This window comes from Juglans regia, chromosome 11 (genome assembly GCF_001411555.2).
Source record: "Juglans regia cultivar Chandler chromosome 11, Walnut 2.0, whole genome shotgun sequence".
Classification (NCBI taxonomy): Eukaryota; Viridiplantae; Streptophyta; class Magnoliopsida; order Fagales; family Juglandaceae; genus Juglans; species Juglans regia.
The window spans coordinates 11,927,544-11,944,707 of record NC_049911.1 but is presented as its reverse complement, the minus strand read 5'-3'; the positions used below and the strand labels follow the sequence as shown (position 1 = coordinate 11,944,707).

General features: G+C 34.1%; 1 protein-coding gene across 1 annotated transcript; it reads right to left on the bottom strand.

Moving 5' to 3' along the window:
* Positions 1 to 4,014: 4,014 nt before the first annotated feature.
* LOC108995800 (putative receptor-like protein kinase At4g00960) lies at positions 4,015 to 14,913 on the bottom strand. The gene is made up of 7 exons (XM_018971429.2): positions 14,187 to 14,913; positions 5,904 to 6,032; positions 5,538 to 5,671; positions 5,180 to 5,393; positions 4,850 to 5,084; positions 4,461 to 4,596; positions 4,015 to 4,341 (listed from the first exon to the last, which is right to left on the bottom strand). Exons 1-7 carry the CDS (start codon positions 14,911 to 14,913, stop codon positions 4,015 to 4,017), a joined length of 1,902 nt encoding a protein of 633 aa, XP_018826974.1.
* Positions 14,914 to 17,164: the final 2,251 nt, after the last annotated feature.

Below are 17,164 nucleotides of genomic sequence, written 5' to 3'. Positions count from 1 at the left end.
TGTTTTGGGTATTTTAGCCTTCGACCGCCCTTTGTGCCGTCACCCATGGCCAACCACCACCACCACTAGTTTCACCGACATCCTTAGGCCCTACCCTATCAATCTCGGGTCTTCGTTTGCACCCGTTCAAAAGTAGGTCTTGGAGACCCACGGCCACAGTGCATTTGGAACTGTTTTGTTGCTGCGTTGCTACTTCAAGCACCTCCGTGATCTTTCAAAAATTATATTATAGCATTGTAAGTATTTTCCCAAAGAACTCCTGAGATTTAAATGTATTTCTGTGCTAATTCATATTTACTGTAAATTTGTTAGTTGTGCCGGACTAAGTCTGATGAGTAAGGGGGTCGGTTGGATTGGATGATGGAATTGTTTGTATGAGATTGGTTTATACTATGAAATTTGTTGGCTGTTTCGGGTTTAAATATTGGTGTTTTGAGTTTGACGTTGGTCATGGTGAATATTGGTGATTTTTAGGAAATGATGATATATTTTGGGATTATGAGGATTTTAAGTTTTGAGATATTGAAATAGGTTATTTTAGAAGTTAGGCTTAAATATCGAATTCCGTGTTTGATTGAAAACTTACAGAAATTATGTGATTATTTTTATAGGTGACAATTTATATTCGACTCGACATTTTTGAGGAAAATTCTGAAAAGCTAAGTTGTCAAGGTAAGTGGGGTTCCAATGCTAGGTTTTGTACAAGTTAATAAGACTGAGGTTGACTTTATGAAAACTTGCATAGTTTGTGATGTAATGAGAACTTGGGAAAAACAAAGACCAACCTCGGTCGCTTATCTGCATTATTCATCAAATCTTTATGAAAAAAGAAAAATATGTTCTGACATGCATTGTGTAGATATGAGCTAAATTCTAGCATGTGGTTTCTGAAATCTGAAAAAGGGAGCGATATTGAGAATATGGAAAATTGTGCATTTATTTAGAAAGATGTTCTGGCTTTTGTTGTTAGTATGTGTAAACTGTCTGATTCTGTTTTAGTACTCTGTATTATTTTGATATAACATCTGAAAACCTTTGGCATGGTGTACTGGTATTTGTATCTGACTCTGTCTCTGCTCTGTTATGCTCTGCTCTGTTTGGGTTGGTACCAACTTCTCTGTCTCTGAGTGCACCCACTTTGGAAACAAAGTGGTTTTATTGTGGTCTTTCCTGTGTGCACGCTCGGGGCTCCGAGAAGAATAAAGGAAATATTTCACATTTGTCTTTGCCTGGTTTGGCCACCGGGGTTAGCACAACCCTACCACGGGGGGTGAAACATGGTCTCTGCTCTGTGCGATGCTCTGTTTTGATCTGATGATGATACTCAGCTTATGTTATGCCAAAGTATTACGGGTTTTACTTGTCTTAAAACCATCGATCTGTTACTTTTGAAAATATGTTCTGTTCTGCATGATAACTCTGGAAAATATTTTATTCTGCATTCTATACTTTGTAAATGCTGATGTTTGCACGCTAGCATATGTCTTCTGTTTACTGAGTTGTTGATAACTGACCCTCTATCTTCATAATATTTTTCAGATGATGTGGAGAGTCCAACGGATGACCTGGATTAGATTGGTGAGCATGATTAAGTTGAGGAGAGGATGTTAGAAGAATGAATTATGATGTCCTTTAGTTTTAATGTCTTTTAGATTTAATTATATCTTGGGCTTGGGTTTAGTAAGACTTATGAAATTATTAGTTTGGTTTGTTATGACTACCGGGAGATTGCGGACTCCTTAGTTTATTTTGTTGCAGTAATGACTTTGTGGAGTTTTCAATGTGGATATTTAGAGTACATGAGATTGAGTTTTGCTACTAAAGTTTTGGAGTTTTATTTTAGTTGTGTTGGAAAACATGTTCTTAAGTGACATGTAGCAATTCTCCAGGTCAACCGGGTTTGGGGCATTATAATGGTATTTTAGAAATTATGAGAATTTTAGGTTTTGAGGATTTAAAATAGGTTCTTTTAGCATTTTAGGTTTAGATATCGAAAATACGTGGTTGATTGGAAATTTGCCGGAGTTACGTGATTTTTATAGGTGACGATTAATATTTGTTCGGCAGTGTTGAGGAATTCTTTTGAAAGACTAAGGAGTCCAGCTAAGCGAGGTTTCTATGCTAGACTTTGCATAAAAATAAATAAAATGGGTTGAGGTTGATTATTTGGGAAACATATGCATGTTTTATTCTGACTTTGCATTCTGAAAATAAAAAGTGGTTTGTTATGCATTCTGAATTCTGTAAATGCTCATGTTTGTATACTAGTATATGTCCTCTGCTTACTGAATTGTTGATAACTCACCCCCTTTATCTTTACAATATTTTCAGATTATTTTTTAGATTTTTCAACTGAGGATCAAGACTATGAAGCATTGGTTGAGATGATTTAAGAATAGTGGATTAAGAATAGAAAGTTTTCAATGAGTATTGATGATTTTTGTTAATTATATCGTTGAAATACGAGTTGAGGTTTTGATATATGAGTATGTGGGGTGAATTAAATTTGAAGTGTTTACTTTTAATTTAGAGCTTTTAGAAGTACATTAACAATGTTGGAGTTGATTATCAGGTGATATGAGTTAACTCTCCAGATCCTTGAGAACGGGACATTACAGATGGTGAAATTGAATATTATGGTCTTAAGGTCCAAAGTGGTTACCATATCAAATGCAACGCCGTGCTCTCTCAAGAAAGTACAACTGATAGACTGTTGATAGCAATAGGTGAGACTCCTAGCAAGAGCTAGATAGCAATAAGGAATAGAGGGAAGATCAAGAGGTAAGTTCATACTCTCTCCTTTGGGTGATCTAGAAAAATCTCTTTGGTTGCAACTGATTTAGGTACAAGAGACGACCCTTGGCCAAGAAGGCCGATCACGTGATCTTACTTTCTGATTTCAAGTTCAAGCATAATCACCCAAAACAAATGTGAACATGTAAAGTGTGGAAAATTATTAAAAAAGTTATTCCATTTTACGTGGCAACCTCCATGGCCATGAAATTGAACGGATGGCCACCTTGATTGCCTTATATTTTTTTCGTTTTACCTTTTGCATGAACAGTAAGATCCTTTATGAGGCAGTCCATGTACAGTCGATGAATAGCTCCATGCATGTAGCAGGATTCTATTATTTTTGACATTTATTTGTTAAAATAAATGACAAGTTTTCTTATTTGTTTAAAGCTAAATTCCTTAAAAACATTTGAAACCTAAGGTTTTAGAATCCAACTAAACCAAAGGGTGACAAATTTAGGTAATAAAATAAGTAACCACCAAGCTGGTTGCTCCGTTGGTACAAGTTGATATTTTATGGCTTTGAGGTTAAGAGTTCGAATCAGGACATAAGTTGAAAGCACTTTGTAGTAGTAAAGATGACCTTTTTGGGCCATGTGATGGGTTTTGGACCAGCTAGATATTTTATGGGTGTTGTGGTCATGAGCTTGCCCTTGAGGCAGTAGCTATGCTTCAAACCGAACATTCCGTAATGGGGAGGGACTCCTATGGTCATGCCCAAGAAGGGTTACGATGCTGGTCACTCCTGCCTTACCTTTTATTTAAGAAAAAAGATAATAAATTAAGTGAAGTACGAAGACACAAACTAGGCAAGTAGGCAATTATATTTTTCCTAGATGAGCTGATCTATGTTTGGAATTCTTAAAACTTGTCTCTCTCACTATATCATTGGTCCTTGGGATTAATTTGTGTCTTGATTATGGCTACTTATCAATATTCCATACATTAACTAGTATTCCAAATGGAAAACTTGGGTTTGAAACCCTCCAGTCCCTTGCATAAAAAAAAAATGAAACACGTGATTTGTTTTTGAAAAATAACACTCAAATGAAGAGAGAGAAGATAGGGACAAAAAAAATTTGGAATAAAAATTAAGGGTTGCGAGAAAACATGATCAATTAAAACAATTGAGAGTCACAAAGTTTCACTGGAATAATAGAGTACCATAAACAACACCAATATATAGGACAATCAAAACTAGGGTAATGACAACAAACACTAGCGAGGATATAGCTCAGTAATTGAAGCATCATTTGCTGAGGCTTGGACATTGTTGTTACTAGATTGATATGACGACCGGGACAACATGTCGGGTCCAGTGCTACTCGTGTACATAAGAAATGGAGGTCTCTTGGGTACTGCTAGAGTAATGGATTCACTACTAAGCATGAGAACAACCGAAGCAGTTGTCGGTCTATCATTTACATTTTCCTGAACACATAATAGTCCAATGTGGATGCATCTCAGTATTTGAATTGTTGAATTTACCATCAATGTGGGATCTACAAGATTTAAAGGTGTTCCCTGCCTCCAGTTTTCCCAAGCCTACAAATTAAGATAATTTAAGTGGCAGACACATGAGTTTCAAGGGGTATATTCATTTAATATATATATATATATATATATATATATATATATTTATATGCATGGATAATTATACTTACATAGCTTACAAGGCCTTCAGGAAAAGAACTGTTTTTATGCCCACTCACTATCTCCAAAATTAGCACACCAAAGCTAAAGACATCGGACTTTGTTGAAAAGGTTCCGCATTGAGCATACTCTGGAGGCATATACCCACTGCAAGTCATGGACATGATCAATATATAGTATTAATTAGTTTCATTTGAAAAATAACAGTTTAGCTCATATTTTTATAGTAGATTTCATTGGGTTTCATCATATTTATTAGAGGTCATGTTTAAAAATGATTTCGAGTACTACTTCCATTTTGTTTCTAAGAGATAAAATTAGTAACTATTTCATGTGTTAGTTGTATAGAGCATGCAATGCTATGGTTATTATTTCTAGCTTACTTCTCATATATACTTACTAAGTCCCAATAATTCTTTTTGTATTGCCTTCATGAGTTCGATCTAACAACTTTGCAGTGCCAAAATCTGAAATTTTAGGATTCATATATGCATCTAACAAGATGTTGCCAGCTTTGAGATCGCGATGAATAATATGGAGTCGGGAACCTTCATGAAGATAAAGAAGCCCTCGAGCAATACCCTCTATAATTTTGTGCCGTTTTTCCCAATTCAGTTGGACTTGTTTGATTGGGTCTTCATGTTCATGCAATCATAAAATAGAGGCTTTAGTTGAAATCAAACTATGAATAGAAGAATAAAAAATTTAAGCAAAAGTAGTGTAACCATACCAAATAAGAAGTGATCGAGGCTTGCATTAGGCACAAACTCATAGATAAGAAGCCTTTCATTTCCTTCCAAACAAAATCCTATGATGCTCAACAGATTTCGATGTTGAAGCCTTGCTAGCAATAGATCAACCTCATTCTCAAACTCTATATTTCCTTGTCTAGAACCCATAGATAGCCTTTTCACAGCTATTTCTAGTCCATTTTGAAGCTTACCCTGATATGAAAATACGTCATAACATGATGAAATATTACAAAATCCTCAAGGATTATTCATAACCTACTTTGGAATCTTGGATTTAAATTTTAATGACAAACATGATATGCTTTCAACTAATTGATGATGATATCATGCACTCACCTTGTAAACAGCACCGAATCCACCTTCTCCAAGCTTATTTACCTCGGAAAAGTTCTCTGTAGCAACTCTGATTGTGCCAAAGTCATATCTAATAAATGATTCATGAACACTACTAATTTCATGCTTGGCTTCACCTAATAATTAGCGACACATCATGAGTAACTTCAAATCTTATATATGTTCAATGCCCAAAACAGGCTAGCTAGTGCAATTGTGATTATATAATATCATGTGTATATTGACGTACGATCGAGAGACTGATCTACATAACTATTTGTGAACAAATCTTGCAAAAGACTCGTATGTTAATTAGTTAATATTTGTGTATAGATCTAACACTTCTCAGAACAAAAATTCAAAACTTACTTTTCATGACTTTCTGCCCTGACTTCCTTACTCGTAAATAGAAAACGAAGATGCAAACGATTAGCAAATCAAAACCAATAGTCGATACAACTATGACTATCGTAGTTCGAGATGGTTTACTTTCCTTTCCTGCAAACACCAAAACATTGTTTTAACTAAAAAAATATGAGTTGCATATTGAAATCTATTAAGAAAATCCAAAATCAAAAGAGAATTTTACATCTTCCAACTACAAGCTACTGATACATCAACTTTTCATTGTAATTAAAATGCACTCATTTACATACAATCAAAACTTACAAATTTTTATAAAAAAATATCTTGATGGTGCATTGGTGCTAGTCATCGAACTCTGGCGGCTGGTGGCCGGGTTCTAACCACCTCTTTGTCGTTTAATTTACACCACATCTTGATCAAAGATGCACCCATTTATAAATTTAACAATGATAAATTATAATATTGAGAAGAAGTTGTCATAATGAGAACTTTTGGAATCTTACGTTTGTGCACATAAAGTAGATAGTGGATTTCCTTGCCTAAGGCCTCTAGTGGGGCAGATTTCATCACTTAAAAGCCACATTAATCAATAATGAATAGTTAAGAGAAGTCACACTGCATTACTAGGTCAATCCATTCTCCATCAAATCTCACTCTTTCCATCACAAGCCTCATGTACCTCCACTTCACTCTATCATAAGCCTTAGACATATCTACTTTTACTGTGCCACTCCCTTCTTTTCCTTTTTGTCTGTTATTCATTCTATGTAAAGCTTCATAAGCTATAACTATATTGTCTGATATTAATCTACCAGGGATGAAAGCACTCTAGTTGGATGAAATCACCTCTGGTAGCACCTTCTTCAATCTATTAGCATGGGTTTTTGCTATGATCTTGTATAAGACATTGGATAGACTAATAGGTCGATAATCTCCCACCTCCGTTGGGTTTTTAATCTTAGGAATCAATACAACATAAGTAGAATTAATGGCTTTATTTAATTGACCGCCATTTAAAAGATCAAGTGTCAATTTACTGACCTCATCCCCTACTAAGCTCGAGTAGGATTAAAAAAAGTAGGCCTCAAACCCATCTAGTTCTAAGGATTTTAATGGAGCCATCTGGTTTACTGCCTTTTTAATTTCTACTTTAGTGAACCCCTTTTCCAGGTTGTCATTCATCTCATCCGTCACCCTTGTTTCCATCTCCTTTAAGCAATCTTCTACTGCCTTCGATGTGGGATTACTGGATTTGTACACCTCTCTGTAATGTTCTTGAAATGCTTGCTTTAATTCATCTTCATTTGTTCTCAGTTGAGCTTGGACATCTCTCACCTGCAATATTCTATTCTTCTTTCTTTGAGTTGCACATGCATGAAAATATTGTGCCTTCGTATCCCCACTTTGATACCAGTTCCTTTCACCTTGATGCCTCCACTTTATATATTTTTGCTCTAAAAGCTACCCCACCTCTAACTGCAATTCCTTTATCTGATCTACATTATAGGGCCTTTCATTCTCTTGCAACTCCTTGATGAATTGTGTCTTTTCTCTGATAACAACTTCATTGTTCTGTGTTCTCCCTCTACTCCAACTGGTTAATGCCTTTTTGCAACTAATTAAGGCATTTTGCACCTTTTCCATAGCATTGGATAAAGAGGTTCTCAGCTTCTACCCCTATCTATCACCTTTGCACATTCCTCATTCTTTATCTAGCCAACCTCAAACTTGAATATCCTTCTTTTCCGTCACCTTAATTCCTCATTACTTACAATCATCAACAATGGCCTATGATCTGAACACCTTAACACTAAACTCTATACTTTAACTTCTAAAAAATGATTTTTCCAAGGTAGATTGGGTCAAGCTCTGTCCAATCTTTCCTTGAAAAAACCCTCATTGGCTTGCTTATTACTCCAAGTGAAAGGATCACCTCTATACCCCAAATCAAATAGATGCTTTTCTTCCATTGCCAGCCTAAAAGCTTCCATCTGACATTCAGGTCTTGCTCTACCTCCCTTCTTCTCTTGTTGTCCCAAGTTTAATAAAGTCACCCACTACACACCAAGGTATCTCCCTTGGATTAATTCTTGACAACAAGTCCCAAGATAGGTTCCTTTTGCTAGCCTCAGGGTATTCATAGAACCCAGTCAAATGCAACTTCTCTTTTTTTGATTCTTCAACTATCCAACCACTCATATGTCTCAAGGCGAAATTGTAGATTTAAAACTGGATATCTCCCTTCAAGAGTATAGCTAATCCTCTACTCCTCCCTATTGGTTCCAACCCAAAACACCCTTCAAACCCTAGTTTTCTTTTAACAGCCTCGAGTCTAGATGCTTTTAATAGTGTTTCCATAAAAAACACCATTGTGGGACACTTATCCTTTACCATTTGGTGAAGATCTTGAACTAACCGAGGGTTCCCAAGCCCTTGGCAGTTCCAACTCAAAACATTTATTGCACTCGGCGAGGTTGAACTGCAGCCTCCACAGATTCCTTATAATGCACAAAAACTTCATTATCAGATTCCTTGTGACAGGCCAATCCAACTCAACCTCAACTCTTACCCTCAGAAAATTTCCCCAACCTACATCATCTTCTAGCACATCCACCTCTTTCACCCTCCCATGTGACCCCCCTATTTGTTCATCAATTTATCAACTCATACACGCCATTGGGAGATTACGAAGTTGAATCCAAGAGAGCTCACTGGTGAACTTAAATTGATCCGGTTGTTTTGTGCCATCAAAGGGCTTTAGCACAAATAAATTCATATAAAAAAGCGAAGGTCTACCTTCCAAAATCCGTTCTTTATCTCTAATATTTGCAAAGGTAATTAAGAATGTATTATGTCGGATTTCCTTAAAGCATTGGTTTTCCACTCTCCATATTTTCAACATTGTGGATCATACCACCTCTCTTCCGATGCCCCTATCCATGCACACTTTCCCAATCAAGCTCCTGTCCTCCATTTCTCACCTCCCCTCCCCTACCGTTATTTGCATCTCAATTCCTACCTTCTTGGCTGCATTGAGACATAATTGGTCCCACGCCTCTTTGTGACAACCCAAACTTTTTCCAAGTCCTTGCTTATCAATTTTATTATTTTAGTCTTAGTCTGCTTAGAATTTTTTGCCCAAGCTTTGGCATGAATAGAAAACAGAAAGAAATAAGGGCCCTACCAATCTTAAAGAAAGCTAGGTGCCCAAGCCCACTAAGAGGCCTAAGAAGGCTAGTGGCACTCAGCCACTAGGAAGTTTGGGGTTCAGAAACCTTAATTAGGGTTTTGGCCCACAAGAGGGACACCCATTTTGGGGAGGGGACCTTTAGTTTCCCTAGATTCCCATCATTTGGAACCTTGGGAAGGTGCATCTTAGTTTTTCAAATAGCTTGCCACTTGGCAAGCATGCTAGATGGCTTCTAGAAGGAACCAAAGTGATGGAGTAAAAGCAAGGCACAACACATGCCCATCCTACTCACCACCACGCCACATGGCCATCATGCAAAGCTCACCTATAGGGTTCCATGAATCTAGACTTGAAATTGGAAAAAGGGAGAGAGAAAAGAGGCTTTCGGATCTTAAGAGTCGCACGCCACCCATGCACTTATGCATGTGAGTTCCTAGAAGATTTGTAATGATGAAAGGCGCAATGATGAGTCCCTTAGGAATGGGAGAAGTTGTAACATGATCCCAAGATTCTGTTGAGATGGACGAGTTGCCTAACCTCATCAAGGATGAGTTCACCCTTGAGGCCAGGTTCTATTTTGTTATTTATTGTTTAAAGGCTACTTTGCGCTTCCTTTGGGGTGATCCAGGATATCTTAAATAAGGATTATATGCCGCAGTGGCCAATTGAGCTGGAGGGAGCTCTCATGCAAGAAAATTGGATGGACTACATGACTGACTATATAATACAGGCATGTGAGTTTATGGTTGAAGCCCAAGAGGTCGCTCGAAGTCTGGAGATACAACAATTAGGACTCTATGCCCCACATGGAAATAGATTCTATGGATGTATCGCGGGATTGATGTGAACTTGGTACTTCGAGGGTTATGATTGAAACCCATTTTTTGTATTGGGAGATCTTGAACAAGTACTTTTGGGATTTATTAGTTATAATACATTAGTACCATGCATAAATTGCTCTAATATTTACTTAGAATCAAACTTTTTATGCTGTGATTATTGCATAATGCTAGAAATATGTTAGGTGCATTGCATATTACTTGTCATGAACGGGACGCAGAGGGGGGAGGGGCATGTAGCCTTAAGTCGCATGTCCCGATACTTCAATCTTTGTCCAATACCAAGCGGGGTCTAGGGCCGTCACACTCTCCCAATTGCATATATAATTTTTTGTATTATATTATATATAATATATATTATAATTTTTCATATATATATGTAATATAATATGAAACTTTAAACTTATATTCATGTCCATTAATCTTATAACATAAAATTAATATATCATGAAATTTTCATTTTAAACATGAACAATAATATTAAGTTATTAATATAAAGTTACTTTTGATATATATATATATATATCAAGGATAAATACATTTTTGACATAATAAATTATACTATATATATTCTCTTTGATAAAAATATTTTTACACACTTGATCATATATATTCATATAAAAGTCTAGAATTTATGTAGACTATAGTTAAATTCAATATTGTACTAGTATGTGTTAATTATTATAAAATAATATACTTATACCATAATATAAAATAGACTAATAGTTTAGTATATGTAAAATCATATTATCACTAACATACATAATCAAATATAGAAATAAGTTATACACTAGTATAATAACAAGGAATTAGACACTATAGTATAAATCGAGTATAGAAATAAATTAGATACTACTTACAAGTATAGAAACCAGTCTAGTACAAAAGTTCATCTCACTAATTATACTATACTAAGTGCATGTTTGGAATTGCAATGAGAAATATAACTTATAGGTTTAGGGCTTGTAACTTATAACTTAATTAATAAGTTCTACTATTAAAAATTTATTTACTATTTGGTAACTATATGTTTAAATCACTTTCAAACATGTTACATTTGTTTGAAAACAAATTAAAAAAAGTACTTTCTAAGGTGGAAATGAAGATGATTTGATTTGTTTTGAAGATTTTAATTATATCCTTAAAAGTTTGAAAATTGTAATTTCTGAAAGTTGTATGGGTATTTTCGTTCATTGACAATCTTTTTAAAACTTGAACTTCATTCCAGGTTATTCAGGAAAACACGTTCGAGGAAAAACATTAAAATGATATTTTTCCTACGTACTTTTTAACTTATTTGAAGATAAAAAAGTACTTTAATATGTAACACCCAAACAAGTTAATTTTTTTTATTAAAAAACTTTATTTAAGCATTTTTTAAGACTCCTAACGCAACTCCAAACAAGCTCTAAGTTAATCAAATTAATAAGTTAGACACTACTTAAACTATACAAGTATAATTAGACACTAATGAATTAGTAATTGTTAATAATAAATACTAAATTATAACAATTAAATTTAGTGTTGAAAACTTGAAAAAGCATACCTGACCTGACTGAAACAGAAAAAATTGAAAGTTTTGGTTTCGGTGATGAATCAATCCATATCAGTTCTTAAATTTCGAAAACCAGTGTATATCTGTTTGATTTCAAAATTTATTCTAAAACTGGACTGAAACAGAACGATACCTCTCCTACTTAACACCCTCCTCTCCTCCCATGTTTTTTTGTTTATTTTATGAGATATATACCTCATTAAATGATATGAATGACCTCTTTTGCAGCTTTTACCTTTTTTTTTTTGGGATTATTATGCTTTTTATTTATTTGTTACTTTTTAAAGTAAATTGCAGCTTTTTATTTTTGTCATTTTTTATATTTTATAAATTATCTAGATTTAATAATTTTTTATCTTTATTTGAAAAAACCATGATTATCTATATCCTCACAACCATGGCCCTTACAAATCTCCCTCACGCACTCTGTTTTTTTTTTTAAGCCATTATCCCTCCAAATTATTCTGGAATTAATTATTATTTGGGTTGTTTGAATACTAATCGCAGGGTAGTGATATAGTCCTAGGCAACATTATATCACTCACAAAACTAGCAGATCATCACTTCGATATTGTGAAATGTAATCACAAATGCTAGTTTTGAAGCCATGGCTTATGTTAGAATTTCTCTTATCTATGTTAATTGGAATATTTGTGTGGTTATTGTATTCATGGATGAATTAATGAATTATATGAACCTTGGTGATGTTGGGTGGTTTGGAATTGTTGTGGCTGGTTAGGGTTGATGTGACGGGGTGAATGGAGTTTTTGTATGGCTGTCTGTGTTGTGGTGTTTGGCTGGAGGAGCTGTTATGCATGTTGTGTAGGTTGGTATGAGTGGATGGTTGGGCTATGTTTTGTTGTTGGAAAATAGAGTTGTTTTATTGGCCGTGAGGGTGATGAATTAATTACTAAATATTGCCTTGCATTAATATATTGTAGAGTTGGGTAGTTGCTGGGTGAATTAACAGTGGTTGTTTGGGTTGATTGTGACATATAGGGAGTGATTATTGTAGTACTATGGATTGGTTTTGAAGTGCTTGATAAGTCAATTTGTGAAATGTTAAATGGATCGATGTGTCGGGAGTAAGTGTGGACTTGTTGAATGTTGGATATGGCGAGTGTTGGACTGATTGGGTGTAAGTGTCAGAAGTTGTGTAAAGGTTTGGGGTTGAATTAAGTGGCTGCACAAGTTGTTTTATGATTGATTTTGGGTTGGTCTTGTTGGGCTGGTTATAAACTTAACTGTTGATATGCTTATCTTGTTTTATTTCTTAAAGATTGTAAATTTTGGTTAATTAAGTTTATGTACCAGCTTGGTCATTACCATGTGTACAAATATCTTAATTTAGGTTATCATGACACGGCTAGGTTACAGACCCAGAACGTAGAAAGTATATTATCGGAGTTAGATAAGCGGAATTCCTATACTAGACTTTGCATAAAAAGAAAATTAACTGAAGTTGATTTATGAAAATGCACATGATATGTTTTGAAAAGAAATGTGAAAAAGAACCTCAATTATGCGTTCTACATTACGCATGAAATCTGTATAAAAGAGAACATGTTTATGATAGAACTAGTGTAGATATGAGCAATATTTTGACAACTGTTTTCTGAAATGTGTAAAAGAGCAGATATGAAATCTAGAAATTTTGTACATGTTATAAGAAGATGTTCTGAATCTATTTTTAACTATTTGAAAATGATATGAATATGTTCAACACTCTGCTTGATATGATATGCATCTAAAAAACATTTGGCATGACTTTCTAATTTTGTTTTAATTCTGATTTTAGTTCTGATATGATGATTCTGATTCTATTATATGGTTGGTATCAACATCTCTAAAATGAGTGCACCCACTTTGGAAACAAAGTGGTTTCTCTGCGTGTTATTTCCTCTGTGCACACTCAGAGCTTCGAGAATGAATAAGAAAAAGTTTCACATTTTGATACTGTCTGGTTTGGCCATCGGCGATAGCACAATCCTACCACGGGAGTTAAATACGGTATATGATATGATATGGTGATATGATATGATATGATATGATACGATATGATATGATATGATACGATATGACATGATAAGATAAGGATGTTCAGTCATGTTATGCCAAAGGGTCTTTGAATATGAACAGTTTGAAATGTCGCTCTGATGTTTTGATAACATGTTTTTGGGATATGCATTCTGAAAATAATATGTTTTGTTTCCGCATACTGAACTCTCTGAAAAAGCTCATGTTTACATACTAGCATATTTTTTTGTTTACTGAGTTGTTGATAACTCCCTCCTTATCTTTATGATATTTTTCAGATGATGTTGAAGGTTTAGCTGGAAACCTGGAATAGTGATTGTGAGCAAGACTATCTAGAGATAGAAAGATTGAGTACCAAATGGTACTATTGACGATTAGTAGTCTGGATTTAAGTTTGTTATGGTTTATGGAGCTTTATGTTATTAATTGTTCATTATGTCAGGGTACTAGAGATTGTGTAAACGTAGATTTATGTTTATTGGATTTATCATATTGTTGACTTGTGGAGGAATTTATGCATTAAGTTAAAACAAATGGATTTATGCCTTTGTGTTTTGGAGCCTTTAAATATGATACTTGTATTTTTTGTATTGAGAGACACTATTATAGGTGAAAGGTAGTAATCCTCCGACCCATCCGGGCATGGGGTGTTACAACTTCCATACCTGTTGTAGGCGAAAGCTGTGGTACATCAACTGGCGGTGACGTTGGCGGTGCCTCAGCCGTGGGCTCATAGAAGGTATACAGCTCATACCTTAATTCACAGCTGGGTGACGTATATCTACCTCCCTTCTTTTCATAACAGCATGCAGAGAAAACCTTTGCCGCAGATGTCTCCAGGCAACGCTTGCATTCCAATTCGTCCAAATCAGGAGTGCACATAAGAAGTGCATGTAATGTTTGGAAGTCTGGGGCGTCCTCTTTTCCCACAGCAAATTTTCGAGTAGAGTTTCCAGATGCGGCTTGGTTTATTAGTTTCTTTAACAAGGGTCTTAGAACCTCGGTGAATCCATCGACGTCGGAGACGTTTTCCCCAACGAGTATATTGAGAGGGCTTGATGACATGACACCAAATATATCCTTGTCTGAGTATCGCACCGTGCAGTTCTCGTACCATATGACTGCCCCCTTCTGGATTGGACAATATTGCAGTAGATCATGACTTGACGCATTTACACAACTACGGCATTTTTCCGGTGTAATGTCTCCTCTACAAAGTGCAATTGCGTTTACTTTGTCAGGATTCTTTCCAGTGGAGAAATTGTAAAAGCCATAATCGATTTTGGTATCTGAAGACATGGACGCCAGGAGGTAGTTGAGGTTTCTCCTGTACGTACTGTTACTGGTGTAGTTCCCAGTATCGCTGCATTGGTGGGGATCTTCGGCCTCCATGGCAGTAATTAGATGTAAGATTACAAAGCAGAAGAAGAAAAGTGGTCTTGAACAACACATCTTCGTTCTTGAACAAGATATATTTTTCTCAGCCATTTTTGAAGAGCCTTGAAAGTAACACTTCTCAACTTTGCACGAATGGTTGAGGGTAGCACTTTTTTTTTAGATGCATGAGATGGTATTGTAATAGTTTGGTCGTTGGTCGTATCCAGGGCCGACTCAATTGGTTCGGAGGCTATGGCTAAAATTTTGATTGAGATTTTTTTTAAAAAAAATTAAAATTAAATATATTAAGTTTTTTTATAGAATAAATATAACAATTTTTATTTTTATTTTTATATTATAATTTTTATTTAAAAATAATTCCTATAATTTGACAAAATAAAATTACTGATTAAGATTTTGTATCACTTTTTCAATTAATAATCGACTTAATCTTTATTAGAAAGCTTTCGATTTAGAGAATATTTTATCAAATTAAGTTTTACAAGACATGTTGTGCTCGGGAACATAATTGTTCTCAGCTATTCTCAGATGTTCTCAATTTTTACTTTTTTCTCTCTTATTTTTTAAAATCCAATAAGACACCTTAACTTAAACAATTTCATTACTATTTATAAATTATTTTATTACTATTAACAGATATCATGATATATTCTTAGTATCCAAATAAGCCATAGAAGCAATTATAATCACTATTGTCAATAAAATTATATAAATAACCTACACATTTGGGAAAAGTGGGCCCTTACCTCTACAAAAGATTATACAAAAAATTTTTATGAACACTCGAAAATTAGATTTTATTATTTATAATTTTTACATTATATATTAAACTAATAATGACAAAAAAATCTATTCTTAGAATGAGAGTACCTGTAATAATTATTACGTGAGATTCTTTCAAAACTAATAATGAACTAATATTTATTCGATACTTTTGATACTCTCATTGAATTAATTAATTTTTTTAATTAGATATTTTTTCTATTTAAACAATTATACTTAATTTTTATTTTATTTTATCTAGGAGCCTTTTTTTCACTAGAGACAATTGCATACCTTGCCTAATGGAAGCGGCCCTGGTCGCATCCTTCGTTAATACATTTTTACAACCCGCCGTACATTATAATAGTTGTACCTAATTTATTGACCAAATCAATACATCTAGACATGAGGTGATATCCCCCAAAATCTTCCTTCTCCTAATGCAAAAACAATAACATATAGCGAAATGAGCACGGCCGGCTTTGTTCTGACAAAAGAATAAACAATTAAATTCTCGTTTGTTTTTTGAAAATAAATGGAATGAATCGAGATTAAAATTAAAAATTTAAAAATATTATTAAAATATTTTTAATATTATTTTTATTTTAAAATTTAAAAAAATGATTTATTTTATTTTATATAAATATTTATAATAATTAATTAATATGAAATAAAATGAGATTAAATGAGATAAGAATAATTAAAAAATGAGAATTGAAAATCTAAAGTCGGCCATGCGACAGCAATGTTTTTTTTGCCCTTTTCCTGTCACGCAGCAGCATATTCTTTCTGGGTAAAAATATCGGCCGGCCAGCATTTCATAATTCAGGATGGGTAAAAGTATTTACAATTTATTAATAAAAAAATATTTTTTTATTATTTAAATGCATCAAATCAAAATAAAAAATAAAAATAAAAATTTAAAATTATTTTATTTTATTCTAAGATTCCATACAAGAATTGAAGTAGCAGGTGTTTTATTATTGAGTCTGGCTACTCTGCCGTCCAGATTAATCTACTCCACTTGGCTGATAATGTATTTTACAATTTTTTTAGAATTTTTCTATTCAAAATTTTTTAATATATTTAAATGTTTTTAAAGAATAAACAAATATATAAGTATACTTAAAATCATTTTTCTAATAATTAAATAAAAATAAAAAATAAAAATAAAATTTTTTTTCCGAACGATCAAGTTGAACGGTCACATTTAATGGACAAACTAACTTTTTCTTTCATCATTATCAATTCAGTTCTTCTATATACAGTCGCTAGAAACGACCGGCATGCAGTTGTCCATGCCACGTCAGATTTAAAATAAATTCTTCATCTCTCATCAACTCGGTCTGTCTCTCTCATCAGCTCGGTCTCTCTTTCTCTCTCACATCAGTTCGATCTCTTTCTCATCAAATATCTTTACATCAATTATATTTACATGCCATTTATATCATGCACTTGCAACAAAAATTTTTCTTATCAATTA